Raw genomic sequence first — 27,811 nt, forward strand, 5'->3', positions numbered from 1 at the left:
ATAGGCGGTATGCCAATTGAACATTAATTGCATATTTATCATTGTGAAAGAAAGTAATAGAAATTCTACCCCATGTAAGAGTAAATGTTTAAAATTAAGTTCCATGAAATTTTATTTAGAATGGACTAATTTAGATGGGATCTATTTCTAGTTGTATTAAATATATTTTACTAATAAATTTTACATACATATTGCAAATTTTGTAATATATAGCTATTTTTTTCCTCATATATGTCTCTTGAAAATATCCTTTGCATATATATAAATCCTCATATTAGCTTTTTTTTTTCATCTACGGTTGCTCCTCCAATGAAATCCTTCTACGCAATATTGAAATTAGAGGTCTATCTTGTAAAATGGTAAGACTAAGGCAAAAAATGTTTTAGGGCTTAAAGTCGGTGCCAAAAAAATCTTAGAATTGGTTCCTTACAATAGGGATGCGCTATGTACGGCATTAACATTCCAAATTGCCCCAATCCTCTTTTGTCGCATGGGTCTCCATTGTGAAATGCTTTTTTTGGTGCAATGCTTTGGCTGTGGGATTTCAAAGAATGATGAGTTCTGGGCATCAGAACAGCTGCTTTCAATAATTCTCACATAAAGTAGGTTGAAAAGTAGGGATGTTTACGGTGTAACTTGAAAAGTAGCAAAAATGCTCCATAGCCCACACATTGTTCTACTTGCAATGTTTCTGGCCAATCTTTATCGATTCCATTGAGCGCATGGTTGTCCGATTCCAAGACCTAGTCTACTCCATCACCATCAAACCAGCTGGCTCCTCAATATTGCACCAGACCTCCACCAATAGCATGTCCCCGACTACTTTTCTCCGATAATTCTTCTCTTGGCTCCCTCCTGTCACATCTTTTTTGAGAAGTCCTCGCCACTTCTCAATTACAATTGAACCACCACATACAAGTCTCCATTTGTTTGAATCAAGACGTCAGTAGAGAAGATCAAAGCTTTTGTTAGTTCTCCGATATGGTTCTCCAATCATCCTCTAAAATCATGGCTGAATTTGCAGTAACAGCTGCCAGTCCTGTTGTCAAAATGGTGGTGGAGAAGTTGGCCTCCGGGCTATGGAAGGAGTTGGGACTTGCGAGGAGTGTTTCCACCGACATAGAGAAGCTGCAGAGCAAGTTATCAAAGATTCAGGACGTGCTCGATGATATGGAGAGGAAACCCATCAGCAAACCTCTACAAGGTACGTTGAGGAAGCTCAGAGATGTGGCTCTCGATGCGGAAGATGCGGTGGAAGAGTTCGAAACTGAAGTGCTGCGGCGAAGAATGGAGGGACGCGACCACATGACTGAAAAGGTGCGTGACTTTATTTCCTCAAACAATCCAATCGCATTTCGATGCAAGATGGCTCGCAAGATTAAAGAGATTAGAGATAGAATTGATGAGATCGTAAAGGATAACGAGGATCTTGATTCGATGGTGAAATCCGACTCAGATTCCATCAAAAATAAATCTGACTCGGATAGGCCTGTGGACCGTGAGACCACCTCATTGGTGATCGAACCAAAAATTTATGGACGAGATGAAGATGAAAAACAGGTCATGGAGTTCTTAGTTGACAGAGATAATGACAAAAATATCTCCATCCTTACAATAGTTGGCCTTGGTGGAATTGGAAAGACAACCCTTGCTCAATTTGTCTACAACAATGAGAGGATTAAGGAGCAATTTGAGCTTCGAATGTGGGTGTGTGTGGGTGAACCTTTTGACGTGAAAATGGTCTTGCGGGCAATGATTGAACAACTTAAAGGGGAGCAGAGCATTTTCTCAAACTTGCAAACCATGTCAACTTTCTTGGATGAAAAATTGAGAACAAAAAGATTTCTTTTGGTTTTAGATGATTTATGGAATGATAAGGAATCGGAGTGGGAAAGACTAAAACCTTTGTTCATACATGCCAAATCAGGAAGCAAGATCATAGTAACAACACGCGTTGAAACTATTGCTTCTGGTGCATCCACAATTGGAACCGTCTCAGTACATCAATTGCAAGGGTTGCAGGATGAGGATTGTTGGAGTCTGTTCAAGCAACGGGCATTTAGGTCTGAGACGGAAGAAGATAACCCAGAATTGATGGAAATCGGACGGGAGATCATTAAAAAGTGTGGAGGTTTGCCTTTAGCAGAAAAAGCTCTTGGAAGTCTGATGAGCTCTAAAAGAGGGAAAGTCGAGTGGCTAGCGATCAAAAACAATGAGATTTGGATATCAAAGTTATCTGAAGATGTTGTCCCTGTCCTAAAGTTGAGTTATGATCATTTACCCTCTCACTTGAAACGATGTTTTACATATTGTTCCATGTTCCCAAAAGATCATGAATTTGAAATAAAAAGATTGATTCAATTATGGATGGCTGAAGGACTCATCGATATGTCAGATATTTCTCTAAATGCGGAGGACATTGGCAGCCAATACTTCAATGATTTGTTGTGGAGGTCATTCTTTCAAGATGTTGAAATGGATGAGTACAAAAATCCAGTGACTTGTAAGATGCATGATTTAGTCCATGATCTTGCATGTTTAATCACAAAGGACGAAGCTTTAGTCCCGAAGGGGGATACAAAGAGCATTTCACATGGATGTCGTTATCTATCAGTAACATCTACTTATGGGCCACCAATTGATTTAAAGAGAATTTATGAAGCAAAAAAATTGAGATCGCTTATTTGTTTCGGGGCACCATATGGTCATATTGTTGATATGGGTGAATTTATCCTCAATGTAACAAAAACTTTCAGCCAGTTACGTGAATTGGACTTGCGTTGGTGTAGAATTCAGAATTTGTCTGATAGAATAAGCATATTAAAGCATCTACGGTTCCTTGACCTATCATATACTCAGACTGTGACATTACCTCCCTCAATCACCACACTTTACAATTCGCAGACATTGAACCTCCAAGGATGCAGCGAACTACGCGAGCTGCTTGAAGGCATAAGTAACCTATGCAACCTTAGATATTTGGATATATCATGGTGTACTATGATTACAACGTTACCTACCTCAATCACCAAACTCAGCAAATTGCAGACATTGGAGCTCCAATTTTGCGACAATCTACAAGAATTGCCTGAAGATATCGGTAATCTAGGCAAACTCAGGCACCTAAATATAAATGAATGCTACAGTTGGGCTTACACACCTCGTGGCTTGGGTCGGTTGAGTAACCTTGAGATATTGCCGATGTTCATTGTTGCTCAAGAGAATGGGCGTACCATCGTGGAGCTGCAACATCTGAACTCTATTCGAGATAGGTTGCAAATTAAAAATCTGCATCATGTGAAAGATCCAAATGAAGCCATTCAAGCAAAGCTGTGGGCAAAGACAAGATTGAATTACTTGAGTCTTGAATGGAACAAAGTTGGGGATGAGGAACACGAACCATCATCTACAGAAGTGGAAGTGGCAGAGGGTGTATTTGAAAGGCTCCAACCTCACCATAATCTGAAGGAGTTGGGAATCTATTCTTATATAGGCACCAGATTACCCAATTGGATGCCATCTTCTATCACAAATCTAGTTGGGCTTACAACTGGGGATCTCAAGAGGTGTGAACATCTTCCACTGGGTCCATGGCCCTCATTAAAGTATCTGTATTTGTATAAAGTGCATGCCGTGAGGAGAATCGGAGAAGAGTTTTATGAGGATGGTGGCGGCATCGCATTCCCGTCACTAGAGAATTTGACTTTAGAAGACATGCCCAATTTGGAAAAATGGCATACAGAATCATGCCCTCGCCTTACCAAGTTGAGGATAAAATCATGCCCCAAATTAGCCATGCAGCCATGTATCCCATGTTCTGTGGAGACTCTTGAAATAAGCAGCAGCAATGAGATGCTGTTATCAGCACGGAGCCTTGCAGGGTTGTCCAAACTCAAATATCTATATATTGATAGCTGTGGAATATCATCATCATCTGGGTCGTGGGATGAGCTGGAATACCTCACCGCCCTTGATGAGCTACGAATTGGAGGATGTGATGAGCTGACTTGTTTGCCCGAGAATATTATGTACCAGCCCTCACTCCATATCCCATGCTCTGTGGAGACTCTTAGAATAACAAGCAGCAATGAGATGGTGTTATCAGCAGGGAGCCTTGCAGGGCTGCCCAAACTCAGATATCTGTATATTTATAGCTGTAGAATATCATCATCATCTGGGTGGTGGAATGGTCTACAATACCTCACCGCCCTTGAATATCTACGAATTGAAGAATGTGATAAGCTGACTTATTTGCCCGAGGATATTATGTACCTGCCCTCACTCCAAACCCTTGATTTATGGGGAAACAGAAATCTAAGGAGTCTAGAGGGAGGAGGAAGGAAGCAACAGCAGCCCACCCCCTTCTTCACTACCCTCCAATATTTAAATATACAAGAAGCCGGCAGGTTGACTTCTTTGCCAGAGTGGGTACGAGGCCTCACGTCACTCCAAGGTCTTCGAATTGTGGATTGTTGCAACCTAGCAACATTGCCAAATAACTTGCAATACCTCACCGCACTCCAATATATGAATATCTCCAATTTGCCCCAGTTGACAATGCTGCCAAAGAGCCTACAACACCTCACCGCATTCCAAACACTGGTTATCTCCGACTTACCCCGGGTAACAATGTTACCAGATGGCCTACGATACCTCACGGCACTCCAAACGTTGGTTATCTCCAAATTACCCCAGCTAACAATGTTACCAGATGGCATACGCTACCTCACCGCACTCCAATCCTTGGAGATTCAAGATTGTCCCCAGCTAGTGAGGCGATGCAAGAGGGAGACGGGGGAGGATTGGCACAAGATTGCTCACATCCAAGAAATCATCATCAAACAAGAGGAAGAAGATGGAGAAGAAATGAATGAAAAATGTACCTTCGCTGCGAAATTTCTTGGTCAACTTGGATTTGCACGTTGCATGGGTCATAGCTGAGGTGCCAACAATCCCATTCCCTGGTGAACTATCTTTATTGGTGTGTCACCTTCCCCTTTTGCTCTCCTTTCTCTATTTTTTTTTAAATCTGTTGGGGAATACCGACCGACCGATTGACGGAGGGACCGACCGACTGACGGAGGGACCGACCGACCGTCCGACCGATTAACAGCCCTCTTCCGTCCGTGGATATGTCGGTCGGGTTTCCACTCTCCGGGCCGACTGAACCAGGAAATCTGCTGGCCGACTCTCGCAATATGCCTGGCTGACCGTCAAAAGGAGGCCCGAATCTCCGCCCGACGCCGCACAGATGGCCACCGACCTAGGGTCGGTCGACTCCTCCGACCGCCGTACAGCCGCCAGAGCTTGTCAATCCTGACAGCGACATGCGGCTCTGCCACCTAAAGGCATTATCCCACCTAGGGCATTGTCAACCCTAATGATATGACAGCCCCACGGTGATGGGACACTTTCACGGCGACTCTGACAGACTACAGTGAGTTGACAATTCCTCACTTGTCCGCGCCATTAATAACGGCGCCATACCACGCTCCACTATAAATATCGGGGAAGGCAACAGTGCACGAGGACTTCGACTTCAAAACCACAGGCTTGCTCTCCCCCCCCTCTCTCTCTCTCTCGATTGAGCTCTTTGTCTTCATTTCACTGTTGCCCAGTCACCTCTCTGACTTGACCGTCAGAGGGTCTCCACCGGAGCCGCCTCCGGTCAGTGTGGAATTCCTTTTTTGCAGGCGCTCGTTTCCCGGCGATCAGACGACGAGGGGATTGGCGCCAACAGATTGGCGCGCCAGGTAGGGGACATCACGGCACCAAGCCTTCCCAAGCAGAAGATACTGATGACAAAGACGAGAGCCCAATGATCGAGGGTCATCGGGTCGGCGAGATGCTCTTCCCGCCGGGAAGAGGCCTCCCCGCCACCCTCAGCGGCGGAGCCCAGCTCTCCACACCCCGCGGTGACCACGGAGGCGCAGATCGCGGCCATTGTACGGCAGATGACCGTACTGACGGACGCGGTCAAGAGCCTCCAGCAACAACCGGCGGCCCGTCCGATGCCCTCCAGGAGCAGCCGCCGACGCCCGCGCCGATCCCCGTCGCCTCCGCGCGAGCGCCCGCAACAGCGCTCCCACGGAGAGGAGGAGGGACGGCCACGGCGCGGTGCCCGACAGTCCCAGCAGCTCTCTCCTTCCCTGCTGGAACGGGCGAGGAAGGAGAAGCGAACACCGTCCGCCTCCCTCTCGGAATCTTTCGGAGACTCCACTCCCGGGGTCTCCCAGCACCGACGGGCGGACGACTACGAACGCAGGTTCGAGAAAATCGACCGTCGGCTCGCGCAGTTGCAGGTGGACGGCCAGAAGTCCTCGAACGATGTCGACTTCCAGACCGCCCAACCTCTCTCCCGACTCGTTCTCGACGAACCGATCCCCAGTCGGTTCAAGATGCCGCACGTGGAGCCGTACGATGGCTCCACCGATCCAATCGACCACCTCGAGAGCTACAAAGCCCTCATGACGATTCAGGGGGCAACCGACGTCCTCTTTTGCATCGGCTTCCCCGCCACACTCCGCAAGGTTGCCAGGGCCTGGTACTCCGGTCTTCGATCGGGGAGTATCCACTCCTTCGGACAGCTCGAGCACTCTTTCGTGGCTCACTTCAGCACCAGCCGGAAGCCACCGCGAACGTCGGACAGCCTTTTCTCCCTCAAACAGGGAGAAAGCGAGACGCTCCGACACTTCGTGGCGCGATTCAATACGGCCACGCTTGAGGTCCGGGACCTCAACGAGGACATGGCTATCTCAGCCATGAAACGGGAGCTGAGGGCGTCCCGATTCACCTACTCCCTGGACAAGACCCTCCCCCGTACATATGCCGAGTTGCTGGAGCGCGCATACAAGTATATGCGCGCGGACGAAGGGGCCTCCGATCGACGCTCGACCGAGTTCAAGGGTCCGAAGGAAAAACGAAGAAAGGGTCGGGACCCCACCGAACCCAGAGGGCCCCCGACCGATGGTCGGGTCTCGCCACCGTGACGGAGCCAAAAGTCGCCCCGACGGCAGGCCCCGAGGCCGTCACGCCCCAGGCATGACTCCTACACCCCTCTCTCCGCTCCCCGTGCGTAGATTCTGATGGAGATCGAGGGGAAAGAATACCTGCGACGGCCTCCGCCTCTGAAGGCAAAAGGCCTCGACCGACGGAAGTACTGCCGATTCCATCGAAGCCATGGCCACAATACCGAGCAATGCATCCAGCTTAAGGATGAGATCGAAACTCTCATCCACCGTGGGTATCTCGATAAATTTCGAAAGAACCCGCCGACCCAACCGGTTGCTGACCGACGACCCCAGCCGACTGAAGAACCGACGACTAATTAGCCGACGGTTGGGGTCATCAACATGATCTCCAAGCGACTGGGCCCGAGGACATCTGCGGGAGGGGAGTCGACGAAAAAACTATGCCCGGACAACGTAATCACCTTTACGGAGGAAGACGTTCGGGGCATCCAAACTCCCCACGACGACGCTGTTGTTGTTTCGGCAACAATAGCAAACTATGATGTAAAAAGAATTTTTGTAGATAATGAAAGTTCGACAAATATTTTATTTTACTCAACCTTCTCTCGGATGCAACTATCAACCGACCGACTTAAGAGGGTCTCTACGCCCCTGATCTGCTTTGCCGGTGACGCTGTCACGACGGAAGGAGAAATTACCCTGCCTGTGACGGCCGGCACCGAACCACGACAAAGCACGGTCCACTTAACTTTTACGGTCGTCCAAGTGCCTTCGGCCTACAACGCCATACTTGGACGACCCGGACTAAACGCCCTCAAGGCGGTTGTCTCGACCTACCATCTCCTCGTTCGGTTCCCGACCAGGAACGGGGTCGGGGAGATGCGCGGAGACCAACAGCTCGCTCGCCGATGCTTCTAGATCTCCGCTCAAAGCGACGAGTTGAGGGGCTCCCTGACGATTGACAAGCTGGACCAACGGGAGGAGGAAGAACAGGGTTCGTCGGCCGAACAGCTCGTGTCGATCCCGATAGCGAAAAATCCTGACCGGAAGGTATGGGTCGGGTCTCAACTGCCCGACCCCGAACGACGACGATTAACGGAGCTGCTGATGGCCAATGCCGACATATTTGCTTGGTCGGCAGCGGATATGTCGGGCATCCCCCCAGAGACGATAACCCACCGACTCAACATCGACCCGACGATGAGGCCGGTGAGGCAGAAGAAAAGGTCCTTCGCTCCAGAGAGACAGAGGGCCATTGACGAAGAAGTGGACAAGCTGCTCGAAGCGGGCTTCATCAGAGAATCCACGTATCCCGATTGGCTCGTCAATGTTGTCATGGTCAAAAAAGCCAACGGGAAGTGGAGAATTTGCATCGACTATACCGACCTGAATCGAGCCTGTCCGAAGGATAGCTTTCCACTTCCGAAGATCGACCAGCTGGTGGACGCGACGTCCGAATTTCGACTGCTCAGCTTCATGGATGCCTTCGCCGGATACAACCAGATCCGGATGGCGCCTGAAGACGAGGAGCACACTGCCTTCGTGACCCCCAAGGGCCTCTACTATTATCGGGTGATGCCCTTTGGACTGAAGAACGCCGGCGCCACCTACCAGCGACTTGTCAATAAGGTCTTTAAAGACCAGATCGGGTGCAACATGGAGGTATACGTGGACGACATGCTGGTGAAAAGTGCGCAGATCCCGGATCATGTTCGGGATCTCGAGGAGACCTTCCGCACTCTACGACGACATCGAATGAAGCTCAATCTGACCAAGTGCGCTTTTGGGGTAACCTCGGGGAAGTTCCTCGGATTCCTCATTTCTCAGAGAGGGATCGAGGCCAACCCTGAGAAAATAAAGGCAATCCTCGACATGCGTCATCCGAACACCAAGAAGGAGGTCCAACAGCTGAACGAAAAAATCGTCGCCCTCAGCCGGTTCATTTCTCGATCAGCTGAGAGGTGCCTCCCGTTTTTCAAAACTTTGCGACAGGCAAATGGTTTTTCTTGATCGGATGAGTGCCAACGGGCCTTCGAAGATCTGAAGAAGTACTTGGCTTCCCCGCCGCTGCTCGTGAAGCCGCAGGTCGAGGAGACCTTGTATCTCTATTTGGCCACATCTTCTGAGGCGGTCAGTTCGGTGCTCGTCCGAGAAAATGAGAGCCGGACCCATCAGCCTATCTACTATACCAGCAAGGTACTCCACGGTGTCGAAGCCCGATATTCGGAGACGGAAAAGATGATTTTCACCCTGACCGTCTCCGCACAACGACTCCGTCCATACTTCCAGGTGCATGCCATTATAGTTTTCACCAACCAGCCCCTGAGGGCGATATTGCGCCGACCAGATACATCGGGACGACTGGCAAAGTGGGTGATGAAGCTCAGCGAGTTCGACATTCAGTACCGACCGCGGCCTGCCTTGAAGGCTCAGGTCTTGGCCGACTTCATCGCCGAGTGCCCGACAACCGACCAAGGGTCGGGAGCTGCGGACCCGGGACGAGACGCGGTCTCCGAGCCAGATCCGGTCTCCACCTGGGTACTGCACATCAACGGAGCTTCAAACGCTCAGAGAAGCGGGGCAGGGTTCCTGCTCACAAATTCGGATGGGGTAGTCACCGAGTACGCCCTCCGATTCGACTTCAAGGCCTCCAATAACCAAGCCGAGTACGAAGTGCTCCTCGCCGGCTTGAGGATGGCGAGGGAACTGGGCGTCGACAGCCTCTGGGCATTCTTCGATTCTCAGCTGATCGTGGGGCAGGTCAAGGGCGAATTCGAGCCACGAGATCCGACCATGGTCAAATATCTTCAGAAAGTTAAGGACCTCGTAGCGCGCCTCAGGTATTTTAAAATTTCTCACATCTCTAGGTCGGAGAATGCCCGTGCCGACGCACTCTCCAGACTGGCAACTTGGCTTTCGACTCTTTGGGTCGGACGTTCGTGGAGAACCTCGAGCAGCCGAGTGTCGATCGGGTCGACGAGGTGCTACAACTGACGGTCGAACCAAGCTGGATGGATCCGATCGTTCGGTATTTGACCGACGGGATCAGCCCCGAGGATCCCACGGAGGCCAAGCGGCTCCGATGGTCGGCCTCCCAATATGTGATCATGGACGGCCGACTTTATAAAGGTCGTTCTCCCTTCCCTTGCTCAGGTGCTTGGGACCGACCAACGCAGACTACGCTCTCCGAGAAGTGCACGGGGATCTGCGGGAATCACTTGGGGGGCAAGTCTCTAGCCTATAAAGTCCTGCGACAGAGTTACTACTGGCCTACCATAAGGAAGGACGCGGCCGAGTTGGTCCGAAAGTGCGAACCTTGTCAGAAGTACGCCAACGTGCAGCACCAACCGGCCAGCCAAATCGCTCCCATCATCGCTCCATGGCCCTTCGCCCAGTGGGGGGTCGACATTCTCGATCCTTTCCCTTCGGCGTCAGGTCAGAGAAAGTTCATAGTTGTCGCCATCGACTACTTCATCAAGTGGGTGGAGGCCGAGCCCCTGGCGCAGATTACCGAGCGAAAGATGGAAGACTTTATCCAAAAATCCATCATCTTCAGGTTCGGATTGCCGCATACCATTATCACCGACAATGGGCGACAATTCGATAACCAAGACTTCAGAAACTTCTGCGCAAGGTTCCACATCACGCACCGACTGACTTCAGTCGGGCACCCACAGTCCAACGGTGAAGTCGAGGTGACCAACCAGACCTTACTCCACGGACTCAAAACCCGACTAAATGAAGCCAAAGGCCTCTGGGTCGACGAGCTAGGCTCCGTTCTGTGGGCTTACCGAACGACCCCCCGCGTTCCGACCGGGGAGTCGCCTTTCAGCTTGGCCTATGGAACGGAGGCAATGATCCCGCTCGAGATTGGACTGCCGTCTACAAGGGTCGAGCGATACCAAGAGCCGGAAACTCGATTGTCTGAGGGCCGACCTAGACCTCCTCCCCGAACTACGAAACGAGGCTCAAATCCGCATGGCTTCGTACCGACAGAAGGTAGCTCGGTATTACAATGCCAAGTCAGACCAAAGCTCTTCAGGCCTGGTGACTTGTCCTGAGAAGGCAGAGGTCTCGAAGCCCCTGGACCAAGGGAAGTTGGCTCCAAACTGGGAAGGGCCCTACACGGTAGCAGAAACCTATGGTCCGAGAGCCTACCGACTGGAGACCCTTGAAGGGAAACCCATTCCCCGAACGTGGAAGCCGACAACCTGAAGTTGTATTACCAATGAACTTTGTACTTGTCAGTCGGAATACAAATCCGGTTTAAAATCTCAGAGTTTTAACTCTTCGACTAACGATCGGCGCTCACCAAGGTCAAGCCCCGACATGCCGACTGGACTTGGTATCCGCTGAAACCGACGACCCTATCGTCGGTGATGCATCAGACTCTTACGAAGACCGATGCATCTATATTGACGGGAGTTGACACTCCTTCTACGGTCGAACTTTCGAGCCAGACCATCGACTGACATGCCGGTCGAGCCCCGACCAAAGAAAGGCGAAATGCTTGCGCGACCGACGTCGGACTCCCGATCGAGCTACAGCCGGTCGAAGGATATTCGGCTTGCCACCGTTATCGACAATACGACCTCAGTCGCATTCATGATTCACCGACCGGGCTACGGCCGGCGGAAGATATTCGGCTTACCACCGTATATCATGAGGTGCAGTACAGATACCCGACACAAGGGTATCGGGGTCCGACTTATCGGTGCTCCCTCGACTGAATGCGTCGGACGACATTCGACTGAATGCGTCGGAAGGACCCGACTACCGAACCTTTACCACGGTTGGTCGGCTTCCGACTCAACGAATGCGCCCGACTTACGGCCGGAGGAAGGACTCCCGACATAATACTTCGACCATCAAGGGCCGATGTTAAGTCGGGACTTGGCCTACCTTCGTGGCGGCGTGGGTTGCCGAACGTCCTAACCGACTTATATAAATTGGCAACTCACGTGTTCGGATGCATTCCACAGCTCATGAAAGAAAAGAAAACAGACAGAAGGAAAAGTTAAGTTTAAAAACTGATTTCATTCAAAGTCAAAAGAAGTTTACAAAGTCAGGCCGAAGCCCGATTACGAGTGTTCTAAAAAAGGAAAAGACAAAAAGAAACCAAAAGTCGGCAAGGCCGCGATCATCCTTCCGAGTCGATCTCCTCGACCGACGAAAGATCGGGGATAACCGGTGTATCGACCACGATCGGCGCTGGATCGACGGCCGAAGCAGGACCGTCAGTCGGCGGGGGGCTGGCGGTCGGCGCCACTTGCTCCGGGATGGCTTCCTCCGCCACGGCGATGCCTCCCGATGGAGGGTCGGCCATCTTTTCGGTAACTTGCTCCTTGGCCCCCGGTGGGATGATACTGCTGAGGTCCAACTCCGGGTACAGGGCCTGGACAGCATCCCGACCATCCTCATACCCCACCCGGTACGACGCGAAGCTAGACTCCAGCATTTCCTCCTGGTATTGGTCGGTGGCACGAAAGTCGTCCACCGCCTTGCTTGCCGACTCCTTCGCCGACCTTGCTTCCTCTTCCGCCCGGCCGAGCGAGTCCTTTGCCGACTCTGCTTCTGCCTTCGCTATGTCGGCGTCGGCCTGGGCGATTGACAGATCCTTCTCAGCTTTGGCGAGCTTCTCCAGGCTGACCCGAAGCTGCTCGCGCTCGCCTTCGAGTTCGGCGGCAACGCCATCCCGCTCGCGCCGCAGACGATGCACGGTCCGGCCCTTGCGTTTGGCTTCTTTTCTGACCGACCTTAGCTCGGACCTGAGGTGGGAGACTTCGTCCACCAACTTGGCCTCCCGATCGGCCGACTGCTTCAAGTGGTCAACCAGAATTGCCCGGTCGGCTTCGGCCGCCGCCGACCTTTCTTTCCAAGCCGCCCGGACGTTCCCGAACCTCCGGTATCCGGCTTCAAGCTCCGACATGGTGTAGATCAGCTGCCGACGCAAGCGTTTCGTCAGGAAAACAAAGCAACGAAAATACTAAGGAAAAAGGAGGCAGAATAGGACTTACCTCGACCATGGTCGGATAGAATGAAGACAACATCTCGGTCACTTGCCGAGACTTTAGCGCCTCCACGTCGGCTGGGAGGAGGATTCCCTGGCACAGCCTCCTGGCCAGGTTGTGGTCGGCCAACGCCGACGCACCTTCGGGGAACCGTGCGCTGGGCGGCACGGTGCGACTCCCCGACCTCGTGTCGTCTGTGGGATCCATCGGGGCCTTCCCCCGATCGGCCGCCCCGACCGACGGAACCGGCAGGGAGGGGATGCTCGAGTTTGAACCGGCACCCCCCATAGCGGCCGCAGACGCCGTCGGATGGTGTTCGGTTTCCCGAACGTCATCCGGCTCCATCGCTGCCGGTGAGGCCGCCGATGTCCCTTCGGCCGCATCTTCCACCGGCCTCTCCTCCGGATGCGCTGTCGGAGCCACGAGCGCTATCACCGGCTCCAACTGGTCGGTCGCCGACGCTTCGACGATCGGCGCTGCGGGAGTGGGCTTCTTCGGTGGACGCGAAGGTCCTGCCCCCGATGCCGGCCTCTTCCTTGCTGCATACTGCCGAATCTCGGCGTCGGTTGCCCGCATCCTTGGAGGCGTCCCTGCGATACCGACAGAAGTGTTAATCTAAGAACCGGAATAAGGGCCGAATGAAAAGAGGACCGGAGGATCGGACGATACCTAGTCGGGGGACCAAGCTCAGGCCGGCGTCATAGAGAGCTTGTTCGGTAACAAGCTCCCTCTGCTTCGGAACCGACATGTCTTTAAGTCGGTGGAAGTCCTCCCGGTCGTCCGCCTCCACCCGGCTGTTGTCGTTTGCTTCGGTTCGGGGCACGCCCCAGTAGGAGGGGAAGCCCCAAGGAGATGGAGACGAGACAAAGAAAAACTGGTTCTTCCACCCGTGGATGGACGATGGAAGACCAGTGATGAAGGAGAGACCCTTCCGGGGGTTGAAGAGCCACCACCCTCGAGCTTTAGGGTGGGGTCGGAGCACAAAAAATGCCCGGAAGAGCGAGATACGAGGGTTGGTCGGCAGAAGCTGACACAACAGCGCGAAGCTGATTATCAGTCGGACAGAGTTCGGCGCCAATTGCGCCGAACAAAGTCCGTAATAATCCAGCAAATTTCGGACGAACTCCGGAATCGGGAGCCGAAGACCCGCGCGAAGATCTTCGACGTACAGCGCCAGCTGGCCCGACGGAGGATTGTTAACCCGACCGTCGGCCCCTGGGGCGGAAAGTTGAAACTGCTCCGGGATGCGATACTGCTCCCGAAGCCGATCAACGTTCGGCCCCGAAAGCGAGGAGACCTCATCTTCCGGAGTCGACCGAGAGTCATCGGTCGGATTTCCCGACCGAGCCCCCTGTGACAGATTTTCGGCCATCACACCAGGACCGAACAAGGAGCAAAGAAGAAGAAGGAGAGGAAGAAGAAGGAGAGGAAGAAAAAAGGGAAGACCACGAACCGGAAATGAACCCTTTGGGGAGCGGGAGGAGAGATGACTGCCGGCGACGACGGAGAAATCGCCCGGACAGAGTCTCTACAGCAAAAACGTCAAGATGGGGCTCTGAGTGCAGATGGTCCTATATATATAGGGCCGTCCGACGGCCAAGATGCCCCCGCGCCGACCAACGTTTCCCGGATGTGCGACACGTGGCAGCCTCCGGGCCCTCCCTTCGGCCCGATGATTCGGCGCACCCATCCCGGGACAGCCGCACCGCCTCCATTTAATGCGAGGGGCGCCGGCCCAACCACCTCCGACACGTGGCGAAAGGGGCCGCGGTTCCGAATTAAAGTGCCCGCGGCGATTCGCGTTCCCGATGGGACGCCTGACAGCACACCGCGCTCCCAGAATCGACGCTGGGCGACGGTCTGCGTTTCCTAGAAGGCGCCGGATATCCGATCGCCTGACACCAAATCGTCCGGCACCCGACCTCCTGACGCCGACGGGACGTCTGACGACGACAAGACGAGACGTCTGACGACGACAAGACGGGACGTCTGACGACGACAAGACGGGACGTTTGATACCGACGTTGCATCCGATGTCAGCGAATCGCTCGGCATTCGTGAAGCGCCTAACATCGTATCCACTCACGGTACGGTCGGAATTGGGCACACAGTGATTCCTCTCCTAGTCGTCCAGCGTCGCTGTCCGAGCAATAGCATAGGCCAGCTCACCGTCCGACTTAGGAGTGGAGGGGGGCAACTGTTGGGGAATACCCACCGGCCCACCGACCGACCGACCGACCGACCGACCGATCGACCGACGGCCGGAGGAACCGACCGACCGACCGACCGACGGTCGGAGGGACCGACCGACCGACTGACAGCCGGAGCGACCGACCGACCGACCGACCGACCGATCGATCGACGGCCGGAGGGACCGACCGATCGACCGACGGCCGGAGCGACCGACCGATCGATCGACGGGCCCCATCACCGGCCAATTAACGGCCCATAACCGACTGAGGATGTGTCGGTCGGGCATACTTTTCCTGTTTTCCCGACCGACTGAACCAGGGAGTCTGATGGCCGACTCACGTAAGACTCGCTGACCAACAAAGGGGCCCGAATCTCCATCCGACGCCACACAGCTGGCTACCGACCTAGGATCGGTCGACTCCTCCGATCGCCATACAGCCGCCAGAGCTTGTCAGTCCTGACAGCAACATGCGGCACTGCCACCTAGGGGCATTATCCCGCCTAGGGCATTGTCAACCCTAGTGATTTGACAGCCCCACGGCGATATGACACTTTTACGGCGACTCTGACAGTCTACAGTGAGTTGACAATTCCTCAATTGTCCGCGCCATTAATGGCGGCGCCATACCATGCTCCACTATATAAATCGGGGAAGGCAACAGTGCAGGGGCCTCCTCCATTTTTCGACTTTGAAACCACAGGCTTGCTCCTCTCTCTCTCTCGATTGAGCTCTCTGTCTTCATTTTACTGTTGCCTAACCACCTCTCTGACTTGACCGTCGAAGGATCCCCCATCGGAGCCGCCTTCGGTCAGTGTGGACTTTCTTTTTTGTAGGCACTCATTTCCCGACGATCAGGCGACGAGGGGATTGGCCGCAACACTCCCTTTTGAGCTTGGCTCCGCTTGCGGAAAACAGCATGCCTCGTCGGAATGTCCCAACCGACCGCAGAAGTAGCAGACGGTGGAGATGTTCTCGAATACAAACGGCTGCCAAAAAGCACCCTTCAACCCCTTGATCAGGACACCGAGCTTCAATGGTTCATCAACGTCAATGGCTATCCAGATCCTAGCATACCCCATCTTCCGAAGTTGATCCATAAAGTCGTCCATGGATAGTGGCTCCCTGGCCTTTGATGCAATGCCCAGGATCTTCTCTTGCTTCTAGTATTCAATGGATAGCCCCGAGAGTCTAAGCCATACCACCGTCCGACGAACTCTATTTGGCCTTGGCACGAAATCCCAATCTAAGGCTCCATAGCAAGAAGCTGGTCGGCGACAAACCACAAGACTCCCCTAAGCACTGCTTCACAATTGACTGCTGACCGAAAGCGGAGAAGGTAATGATCCTCTGTCACAGCAAAGATCTCTAAGTCATATTCGAGCTTACATTTCTCCTTCATCTAACGGCATTCACCGATCGAGACTACCGACAAAGGCAGCGACGTTCTCCCACTCCCTCCGACACACCACCATTTCATCCTCTAAAAATTCGAGGACTTTGGTGAAATAGCATTTGAGCCTCTCTACCTCTTCCTTGGTTATCCTGTGCGACGTTCATATTAGTTGTCTTGGACTTTCCTGCGCCACCTTCACCCACGACCAACCTCCTCCTCTAGATTCAATGGACGACTAGCTACCCTTGCCATTGTTTCGAGCCTTCCTCTCCATCCCCAAAAACGCCCACAAGCTATTCAATGAAATGCTTCACAGGGTACACGAAAATAAAGATACAACCCCACGAAAATAAAGATACAACCCCCACAACCGCTCGCGAGCAAATAGCCAAGCAGCTCTTGAAGAAAGCTCTTCACGAAGCACTGTTCAGGTGGATGGCCTTTGTCCATGTTCTCCCCGTTTCCCTTTTTTTCTTTTTCTTGGCCCCGGCCATGCACACGCCAGAAGAAGGGTATGGACTGTGTATGGTGCACTTGCACCTGGTGCATCCAATAATTTCTCCTCGGAGTGTGGCTCTAGCGAGGGCCGTCGTCAGATATTCGTCGGCAGTGGCCCAGCGAGTCCTAGGGAGTGAACCAGCTCAAATCCCGAAGCATATGCACGGTGGATAGCGCACGATCGGGAATTTGTGAAATACAAGGGGGTACCGTGGCGTGTTATCCACCGTGGGATTTGACGTGGTCCAATTGCACTGCAATACGGAGACCACTCCGAGGCCAGAATAAGATCTGCATCAAAATCATGTCAAACCTCCGATTAACAGCCCATGCCATCTAACCTAATGGTTCGGAGATTTATATTACAATAAGGAGACAATTGTATGGTTTCGATACGCCCAATTCCACAACAACAACAACAACAACAACAAAAAAAAAAAAAAAAAGAAGGGACAGACGAATCAAATTTAAATTATTCCAAGATCTAACCACAGCCTGATAAATTCCTTACCATCTGGGGCAGTACAAGGCGTAGCGAATATTGATGATGCTACTTAGGCCGGATAAAGCCATGGGACTAAATACATGGAAGGAGGGACCTTGCCGTGATAGTCGAGTAAATATTTGTTGCAACTGTGATACCACATCATCGTTTTAACAAATCAATCAAACGGTGAAGTACAAAGAGTCGTGTGTAGAGATATTATTCATAAAAATCGATGAAATATGTAACAACCGATGAAATATAAAAATTTTGATTGATTTGTTCCACATTTGACGTGATATCACCGGAATATTTACTCGTAATAGTCTATGGTTTTGCTACTATGGTACCCACGGACATCATCCACCAAAAAGAGCTTTTTTAGTGCCAATAATTCACATAGACAACAGGCCAGCATTCTATTACCATGGAACGAATGCAAGGTTTCACTTTCCATTATCAACAATGTAAACTTGCACACTTCTCAACCCCAGTCGTCATGAATATACATATGATCGTAATGGGTATTTTACTGTAGGCAATAATCAGAAAAAAGAAAAGAAATTCCATGATCACACCAGCATACAGATAGTTTGGGGGTAGCTGTTCTTGCTTTTCACCTGGACGCCAATGACCAAAAGTTTAGGAGAAACGATGGGGAGAGTGCAAACCAGCTCATGAAGGCCATGGCTGTAGCAGTTTCAAAGCTTGTGCAGGGGTTATCTGAACAGATGTTGAGATCATTGCCAATCAGAACTGTGATGCCCGCAGATGCACAAGCCGCTGCAAATGTAAGTGTGTATGTGATCTGCAGCAGAAAATTAGATATCATCACATTAACTGACCAAGATGATTCAGCACTAAAATGTCAAGACACCATAAAATTTCTTTTGGGCCTTAATTGATCTAGAATCCGTACATATTAGATGCATGCGCACATTCTAATGGAATAATATATTTATAAGATAACTGCTTCTCCTAAGAGTGATATTCTAATTTCTTATGCATTATTATTTTTATACACAGATTTTTCACATCCATCTTCACGTGTGAGAGAAGACCAATGATCTAATGTCCGATATATAAATCAAAACTTTCGAGCATTTTAAATAAACTTCGAGGACAAATTCTTGAACTATGTTGAATGTCCTCAATTTATTTGACTATTGTTCTTACCGCATCTCCAATGGTAAACAAACAGACAGCTCGGGAATTCCGCAAGCAGCGTTTTACTAGAAGAGCATAGATATCCAAGAAGGCTAGTGAAAGACTCCACAAGCTTTGTAAGATGACTGCTGCTACCAGATAGCTGCAGAATACAGCAAGGAATAGTCAAATCTTTTTGTTACTAGATGCAGTTGCTAAGAATTTTGCACAAGATAGTAAAACATTAAGCATCTCTCATCCACGCCATCTATCTTGAAGGCAGCGTCATATAAAATACTAATCAGACAAACTCCACCATAACCTCTGTAAATACAGGATATGAAATTCTAATCACCTGGCAACCGCCAAATTTCCAGATTTCGCACAGTCATGAAGGACATAAGAAAGCAACAGTTCTTGCCAAGCAGCAGTTATAGTAAAAAATTCATGGACAATATTAGGGGTTTAAACTTGAAAGCATTCAATTAGGTGGAAATTATGTTTCCCACAATATAATCAATGAAGAAGCAACCACAAAGCTTGAAATTGTGAAGCACGAATAGCATAGATGGCAGGAACTTTAAGGCCTGTTGACAACATTCAACTTAGCAGAAACAACATGGGATGGGAAAACCACCAAGTTCCAATAATCTAAGTTTTGACTTCTTATAATTCTGCAGGGCTTTGTGTTTTTGTTAACATCAAACCATCAATTACATGCTTGTTGATTTGGAACATGGATTAGATATTCTTCCCTTCCATTCAGTGTTGTAAAGAAAAACTGTATGTTACTTTATACGATGCTTATTTTGTTACTCAGATGTCATGTTAATATTTAATTCCTTTTATCCTTCAACATGGACCATTAAAAGATACATGACTTAATCTAATTGTGAATTTGCACTTTTATGCAGTATACACTTTAATTTTCAGAATGTGGATCTGAATGTCAGTTGCAACTAGTGGGGTTTGGACTCAAACAGGAGATGAAAACTTGTGCCAGCGTACAGTCATCATTTGCCACTGCTGAAGACCAAAACACAGCTTTTGCTGCCACATTCAGCTGTTGTTGGCTGATATGATCACCATTTGATGTAAGATCCTTTCTGCCATTGAATACCAAGATAAAATCAAGTTTTGAAAGAGTATTCTCCCTCAAGTTGCTTCTAGTTCTTGGTCTCTATTTTGACTCAATCACAAAAAGTTTCTGGACAACGAGCCACCTATCCTCAGTTTAGCATTGTGCCACCATTATCCATGCTAGTGTAGTTGCTGCAATCTGACACCACTCTCCCTAATGTCAGAGCTGCAGTTCTTCATAATGCTACTCTAACACAGTAATAGCTGCTGCTATGAGTTTCACTATCCTGGTGGTCTTAGATGACTAAAGCTGCTTTAGATTTTACTATTATGATGGTCAAAGATGACTAAAAATACAACCTTGTCAGAGTCAGAGATGTTAGTCAAAGCACAAGGTACGGATACTTCAACGAGAAATATCCATTCTTTGAGATGTTAAAGCCTGGAAAAGCAGACATATATACTATCTTATAGGTCTATTGTGCAAAGACTAGCCAATCTGCTGTGAATTGGATGAGTGTAGAGATGAAAAAAGAACTAAAGTTACATGAATTAAAATTAGGCCCCGAACTCTGCTTAAGGACCGCTCCCAGATGTAGAATATGATCGATTACAGCAACTAGGTGCATCAGGCAAGATGAAGTACCCATTGTCTATAAGATAAATTATTCTTAACCAACCACCAAATTGATACTCCAAATTTGCATATAACCGCTACAACATAAGTACTCTGATTCCTGACTCATTTAGAAATAGAAATATGGCAAATCCCCCTCCCCCAGTGTCTTCATGTTCTTGTGCTGGTTCCCTCCTCCTGTAGGCTTCAAAGCCCATCTTTCAGCACTCCAGCATTTTTCACATCACTGCCCTCTATCAAACCCCAAAAGTAGTAACTCAAATTTCATCAACTGTCCTCTGCAATGCTTAATTCTTAATTCTAATTCTAACTAATTTCATCAATTAACATTGTAGTATATGCTAATAGCGTACATCATGGCATTTCATAAATGTGTTAAATTAACTCATCTAAAAAGAATTTGGAACATATACATGCTTTTGGCTTAATCGGCTAATATACACTATTATTGGAAACTTAGCTTTTTATCATTGTGTACCCTTACCACATCACCGTACTTCATGCATGCTAGTGATGATATCTACAATGCAACTTAAGTATTCCTTTCCTTAACATCCACGAACTGGGAACCTGCTAGTCTTAGAACAGCCACTTCTAGCACACATCATTGCCCCTTTCTATATGTCTAGAAGAATCAAAATGTGTCGCTTATGCCCTAAGACCCACTGATGATTCATCATGTTTCACCAATTTTTGAACATATAGATTTTTGTATTTAACTAAATGTTCTTTTCAGAAGAACCACGATGGCTGACTATTTAGCAAAAAGCTATTGTAGCTATTTGCTCAATCTATTCACTAAGTTAATGATGTGGTCCATTAGTTAAATTGCATGAAAAAAGACAGCCATCGCTATTTCATAGGACCTCCTATATTTTCATTAAAGGGCACCATGGTGCAAATAAAATTTAGCCATTTGTCATTTCTTTGTTTCAAATCTCACTGAATAAGCTATGGACCAAACCCAACAACTTTTCTTTTTTCTCGTGATTTTCTATTTATTGATTGTGATATTCTTTAGTCCTAAAGCTTCACTCTTTAGCGTCCATATTGTTGCTACATGCATTATAGCCATCCATATTGAATTGCATGCAAGTTTCCATGCTGATTACAACTTTTCTACTCTGTACCCCTAATACAGTTGCCATTAAACTGAATTTGATAAAAAAAATCCCACTATTTCTTGGTGTTAAAATGCTATTGATGCCCAGCTTTCTCCAAATACCAGCAGGCGATCTTAACCCACAGTGTTCTGTATCCTCATTAAATTCCCAGGCTCCCAGGTTTTTAATATTTTGCACAAGTTAGCTTTTGAACCAACCCTCATTTGTTTCCTATTTTTAAGTGATATTTGTTTCTTGCTTCTCAATGATGATGAGGTCATAATTTACAAATCTTTTATTCTCGGTATGCATAATTATATAAGATAACAAGGTATATATGATACTTTCTCGTGGATATTTCAATTACTTAAAAATCTTGAACTTTTTGGAGGTTTTCATTTTGATCCTAAACTTCAATTTGTTGCAATTAAGTCATCAAATTTTTAGAATATTGCAATTTCTCCTTAGCTACTACTTCCGTCTAACAGCTGTGATGGAAATGGTCATGCACTGTCACGTGACATATAGTGAAAATTGATATTGCATGAAATAGCTGATGTGCAACCTTTGTAAACTCTTTCTTCCTCCTTTTCCGCTTCTAATTAGGAATTTTATTTTCCACTTCATCCTTTCCTCTTTACCAGTACCTCCTCTAAAACCCCACCACCTCCTATACCATTATCGGTACCTCTACCTCCCTAAACATCTAGAAGAGGAGATACAAAGGGTACAAATTTTGGAGAAGATAGTATTGGATCAAAATGAAGAAAAATGGAAAATGGGAACCCTAGCTAGAAGAGGAAAAAAAGGGGAAGAAAGAGTAAACCCTAGCTAGAAGAGAAGGAAAAGAGGAAAGAAGGAATTTAAATCCTAGCTATAAGAGGATGAAAACGAAGAAGGAGTTTAGAATTCCACATCAGCTAATTTCATGCCATATCAGCTTCCACTAAGTGTCATGTGATGGCACGTGACCATTTCCATCACGTTCTTTAGACAAAAGTAGTAGTCAAGGGAGAAATTACAACGTTTTAAAAGTTCAATGATCTGATTGCAACGAATTGAAGTTCAAAATAAAAACAAAAATCCTCAAAAAGTTTAAGATTTTTAAAGTAATTAAGCCTAAACCTTATTGGAATATTGCAATGGTTGGACTTGAAAATTCAATAAAAAATATCCTAGAAAACCCAGATTAAATTGTTTTCTGATATCCCAAAAGCATATACAGAATTGGTAGGTCATAAAAGAATTTGCCAGCTGACCGGACAACCTGCAGGGTAAAATCATCGTGATGTGAGAAAGAAATACCTCAAACGTATCAAAAGCACACCAACAGCTGAGTAATAGGCGATAACAATGATGCTACACAATTGTTTGACCTTACATTGGTTAAAAGCCACCCCCCACCCCTGCGCACGCATACCACCCACAACCCCAAAACAACCCCCCCACCAACCCCCCCCCCGCGGCCCGCCAACACCCCTCCTCTTCTCTCTATCTGACGTAAGTAATCTGCCATGCCATAGAGACTCGTAGAAGCCACTACATTTGAAATGATGTTAAATCAGCAAGCATCTCTATGCTACATGAGATATCACGTTGGCCACGGGAGGACAAGTCAAAACATAATTGCAAGAGAATGCTCACAAAAATATGCATCTATTTTTCCGATTAAAGAGTAAAATCAGGAGTGGAGAAATGATCCAAATGTAATGTTCTGGAATTATTTTTACCAGAAGGCGGTGACGGAGGTGAAATCGCTGGTGGACGCCATGACGGAGAGAGCAGCGGCCGCGAATATGAATTGGCAGAGGCGCAGGGCAAGGCCTCCGGGTGTCCCAGGCATGCCCTGTATGTCCTTCATCCTCACCCTTGGTGGATTCTCAGCGGCATCGGTGAGAGGGGGAGCCTCCACCGGATGCACCGCCGGCCGACTAACGAACATCTCTCCTCCTCCTCTTCCTCCTCCTACTGGGCCAACCTCCAGACCATAGAAGATAGAAACACGGCGCCTGTCACAGCGAACAGAGACCCGCCACCGTCTAGTAAAGCTAGACCCCCTGCTCCTCGTGCTCCGATCGGATCTATCAGCCTTCCGATGCCTCGTCGGATGGATGGATTCGGTAGCAGAAAAGCCCCGAAACGGACGGCGATTCAGAGCTTCGATGAGGATCGTAAAGGCTGGCTCGAAGCCCTAATTATTAATTCTTTCCGTTCTTTCTTTCTTTCTTTCTTTTTGATCTCTTCGATTCAGGAATCGGGTGAGAAGAAAACAAGGGAAGAGATCACAAAACCCTAGCTCCACAGATTGCCGACGAAGACGAGGGAGGATCAAGATTTGCGAATGAATTCAGAGGAGGTGCAAGGAGAGACAGTGAGATGTGAAGAGGCCGGCAAGAGAAAAGCGGAGCGAGGAGGGCAGAGGAAGGAGGAGGAGAAAAGCGAGGGAGAGAGTCATATGGGCGGCCGGTGGAGGAGGAGATTGATAGCGTGTCACCACCCGCGCACTTTAGCGGCGTTCCACCTGCTTTCTTTTTATATATTTATTACATGCGTTATATGTATACATTTACATATTCGGTCTGGTTGGCGTCCGGCGCTTGCCCGCTGGTTCCGTGGGTCGAACCGACGCTTTTTGACACGTGATTTTTATATAATCTTAATACAATGGTGGTCAGTGGACAGTGCAAAGGGGCGTCCATGTCCATCTCTGTCCATAATTGCCAACCGAATCTATCTAAATGGAGGCCGGGTCCGATGTATGCTTTGCGAGATTTCGCTGTGCTTCTTTTATGGCAACGTCTGAAGTAGGTTTTTCCCAAGATGAAGGAGTCATGTTCGTGGGCACCAGCGACAAGGACTCCAGCCGGGGCCCGGAAGCCTTTCCCCAGCTTCATCAAAAATGGAACGATGGATGTCTTCCCCAGCAGAGACCGACTTTTCCGCTGTAGGCCTCCCGATATACGTTAGTATTTTCTGCTCAACGTCGTGCTGGAAATTGAATAGTTTAAGGTCTATCAGCTGTCTTCTAGTGACTTGCTTGTGTCCCTGTGGTGGTGGTTTACCACCATCATATTTGTTTTCACATTTTCTAATATTATCTTTTCATGATCTACCATACCTAAAAGTGATCTTTGAGATATCCATATCATTTTCATGCCTCAAATAAGAGAACTTACCACTTGCTAAGGATCGATAACAAGAAAAACAAAAGAGAGAGAGATGGGTATAAGAACCAACGACAGAACGAACGAATTAATTAATAATGGTTGTGATACAGTATAAATAGAAATTAAAGAATTAATCATAAAAAGATAAAAGGAATATGGTAAATTAGAGTCCCACTGGAAAATTAAAAGTGAGTAATTTAAAAATAAAGATAAAAATAATGATAATTAAAGATAATTTGGTTTCATTGATTGATGAATGGATCTTGTTGTGGGATGGGCATCGGGGGCATCGAACCCGAAAGTTCCATACCGGATACAATCAAGAGAGCCTACTGCTTATTAGTATGAGTTCCCCCCTCTCCCACGTGAGGTGCCTTTTGCGGGGCAAAACCATGAGGGGTGGGGTGCTGACCAGGTCAGAGGCCCGGGCCCGCTCCAGAGCGGACAATACCTCACGATTGGGTGGAGGAGATGGTTCCGTACTATGGGCAGTAGACCTCAACAATTGGCGCCGTCTGTGGGAACCCGTCCCCTACTTGCAACAGTACGCTCCCTTGCTGGGGGGGCTGTTGTGGGATGGGCATCGGAGGCATCGAGCCCGAAAGTCCCATACCGGATACAATCAAGAGAGCCTACTGCTTATTAGTATGAGTTCCCCCTCTCCCACGTGAGGCACCTTTTGCGGGGCAAAATCGTGAGGGGTGGGGTGCTGACCGGGTCAGAGGCCCGGGCCTCGCTCCAGAGCGGACAATACCTCACGATTGGGTGGAGGAGATGGTTCCATACTATGGGCAGTAGACCTCAACAATTAAAGAATTCTCGTCGATAATGAAAGTTCGACCAATGTTTTGTTCTACTCGACTTTTTCTGAATGCGACTGTCGGCTGATCGGCTCGAAAGAGTTTCCACGCTCCTGGTGGGTTTTGCCGGGGAAGCCGTCATGGTGGAAGGAGAAATTACTTTTTTCGTGACAGCCGGAACTGAACCACGACAAAGCACCGCCCACTTAACTTTCACGATCGTCCAAGTGTCTTCGGCTTACAACGCCATACTTGGAAGACCCAGACTAAACGCCTTCAGAGCGATAGTCTCGACGTATCATTGCTAGTTCGATTTCGGCTAAAAACAGAGTGGAGAAATGCACAGGGACCAACAACTCGCCCGGTGATGTTTCCCAAATCTCGACTCGGAGCGACGCGCGAAAGGTTCTCTGCCGATCGACAAGCTGGATCAACGGAAGAGCAGGAATGGGTGAACCAGTCGAGCAGCTAGTTTCCATCCCAATAACAGAAAATCCTGAACGGGTGATCAGGGTCGGATCGCAATTATCCGACCCAGGGCGACGACAGCTCATAGAGCTGTTGAAAGCCAATGCTGACGTATTCGCTTGGTCGGCAACGGATATGTCTGGCATACCCCCCGGAGACAATGACCCACCGACTCAACATCAACCCCAGCATGCGGCCGGTGAGGCAGAAGAAGCGGTCTTTTACTCCCGAAAGGCAGAAGCCATCGACGAAGAAGTGGACAAGCTACTCGAGGCAGGCTTCATCAGAGAGACCACGTATCCCGATTGGCTCCCAATATCGTCATGGTGAAGAAAGCCAATAGGAAGTGGAGGATCTGCATTAACTACACCGACTTGAATCGGGCCTGCCCGAAGGACAGCTTCCCACTTCTGAAGATCGACCAGCTGGTGGACGCGATGTCCGGCTATCGACTGCTCAGCTTCATGGATGCCTTCGTCGGATACAACCAGATCTGGATGGCATCGGAGGATGAGGAGCATACGGCTTTTGTGACTGCCAAGGGCCTTTACTGCTACAGGGTAATGCCCTTCGATCTGAAGAACGCCGGGGCTACCTACCAACGGCTTGTCAATAAGGTCTTCAAAGACCAAATCGGGCGTAACATGGAGGTGTACGTGGACGACATGCTGGTGAAGAGTGCGCAAATCTCAGACCATGTGCAAGATCTCGAAGAAACCTTTCGCACTCTACGACGACATCGGATGAAGCTAAACCCAGCTAAGTGCGCCTTCGGAGTAACTCGGGGAAGTTCCTTGGGTTCTTCATTTCGCAACGAGGAATCGAGGCCAACCCTGAGAAGATCAAAGCAATCATCGACATGCGACATCCGGATACCAAAAAAGAGGTGCAGCAACTCAACTGAAGAATCATCGCGCTCAATCGATTCATTTTTCGATCGACCGAGAGATGCCTCCCGTTCTTCAAAACCCTGAGACAGGCACAGCACTTCTCTTGGCCGACGAGTGCCGACGGGCCTTCGAGGAACTGAAGAAATATTTGACTTCTCTGCCCCTGCTTGTGAGGCCGGAGGTTGGGGAAACGCTGTATCTTTACTTGGCCACCTCCTCAGAGGCAGTTAGCTCGGTGCTCGTCTGAGAGAACGAGAGCTGAGCTCACCAACCAATATATTACATCAGTAAAGTCTCCACGAAGCCGAAACTCGATACTCGAAGGCAGAGAAAATGATATTCACTTTGGTCATTTCAGCACAGCAACTCCATCCGTACTTCAGGCGCACGCTATCGTGGTTCTCACCGATCAACCCTTGAGAGCGATCCTGCATCGCCCCGACATATCAGGATGACTGGCGAAATGGGCAATGAAGCTGAGTGAGTTCGACATTCAGTACTGACCCCGACCAGCCTTGAAAGCCCAGGTCTGGCCGACTTTATCACAGAGTGCCCGATGACCGACCAAGGATCGGAGGGCGAGAGCCCGAAGAAGTTGCAATCTCCGAACCTGACCCCAGGTCTACTTGGGTGCTGCACATCGACGGAGCTTCCAACGCTCGAGGGAGCGGGGCTGGGTTCCTGCTAACCAACTCGGAGGGAGTGGTCACCGAGTACGCCCTCCGATTCGACTTTAAAGCCTCCAACAATCAAGCCGAGTATGAGGCACTCCTCGCTGGCTTGAGATGGCGAAGGAGCTTGGGATCGACAGCCTTAGAGTCTTCTCCGACTCCCAGCTGATCGTAGGGCAAGTTAGAGGTGACTTTGAGGCGCGAGACCCGACCATGACAAAATATCTCCATAAGGTGAGAGATCTCGTGACACACCTCAAACTTTTCGAGATCTCCCATATTCCAGGACGGAGAATGC

General features: G+C 49.1%; 2 protein-coding genes and 1 long non-coding RNA gene across 5 annotated transcripts in view; 2 read left to right on the top strand and 1 right to left on the bottom strand.

Annotated features, from left to right (window-relative positions):
- Positions 1-273: 273 nt before the first annotated feature.
- The window catches only part of LOC105042340 (putative disease resistance protein RGA3), a 39,693-nt gene continuing 12,155 nt past the window's right edge, over positions 274-27,811 (top strand). For 2 of the 3 annotated variants that reach the window (XR_012139578.1, XM_019849088.3), the window contains exon 1: positions 275-4,981. Coding sequence is in view for 1 of the 3 variants with exons in the window: in XM_019849088.3 (XP_019704647.1) it covers positions 982-4,941 (3,960 nt within the window). In the remaining 2 variants the exon portion in view is untranslated. Of the gene's footprint in view, positions 4,982-27,811 lie in introns of all 3 variants that reach the window. The other variant, XR_012139577.1, reaches the window with a different exon arrangement.
- Positions 17,980-23,961, bottom strand: LOC105033412 (CASP-like protein 5A1). Its single transcript, XM_010908201.4, has 3 exons — positions 23,248-23,961; positions 18,728-18,860; positions 17,980-18,359 (listed from the first exon to the last, which is right to left on the bottom strand). Exons 1-3 carry the CDS (start codon positions 23,457-23,459, stop codon positions 18,168-18,170), a joined length of 537 nt encoding a protein of 178 aa, XP_010906503.1. The 5' UTR covers positions 23,460-23,961; the 3' UTR covers positions 17,980-18,167.
- Positions 18,203-19,840, top strand: LOC140856408 (uncharacterized). The gene is made up of 2 exons (XR_012139576.1): positions 18,203-18,342; positions 19,612-19,840. It is a non-coding gene; the product is annotated as an uncharacterized lncRNA (long non-coding RNA).

This window comes from Elaeis guineensis, chromosome 3 (genome assembly GCF_000442705.2).
Source record: "Elaeis guineensis isolate ETL-2024a chromosome 3, EG11, whole genome shotgun sequence".
NCBI lineage: Eukaryota > Viridiplantae > Streptophyta > Magnoliopsida > Arecales > Arecaceae > Elaeis > Elaeis guineensis.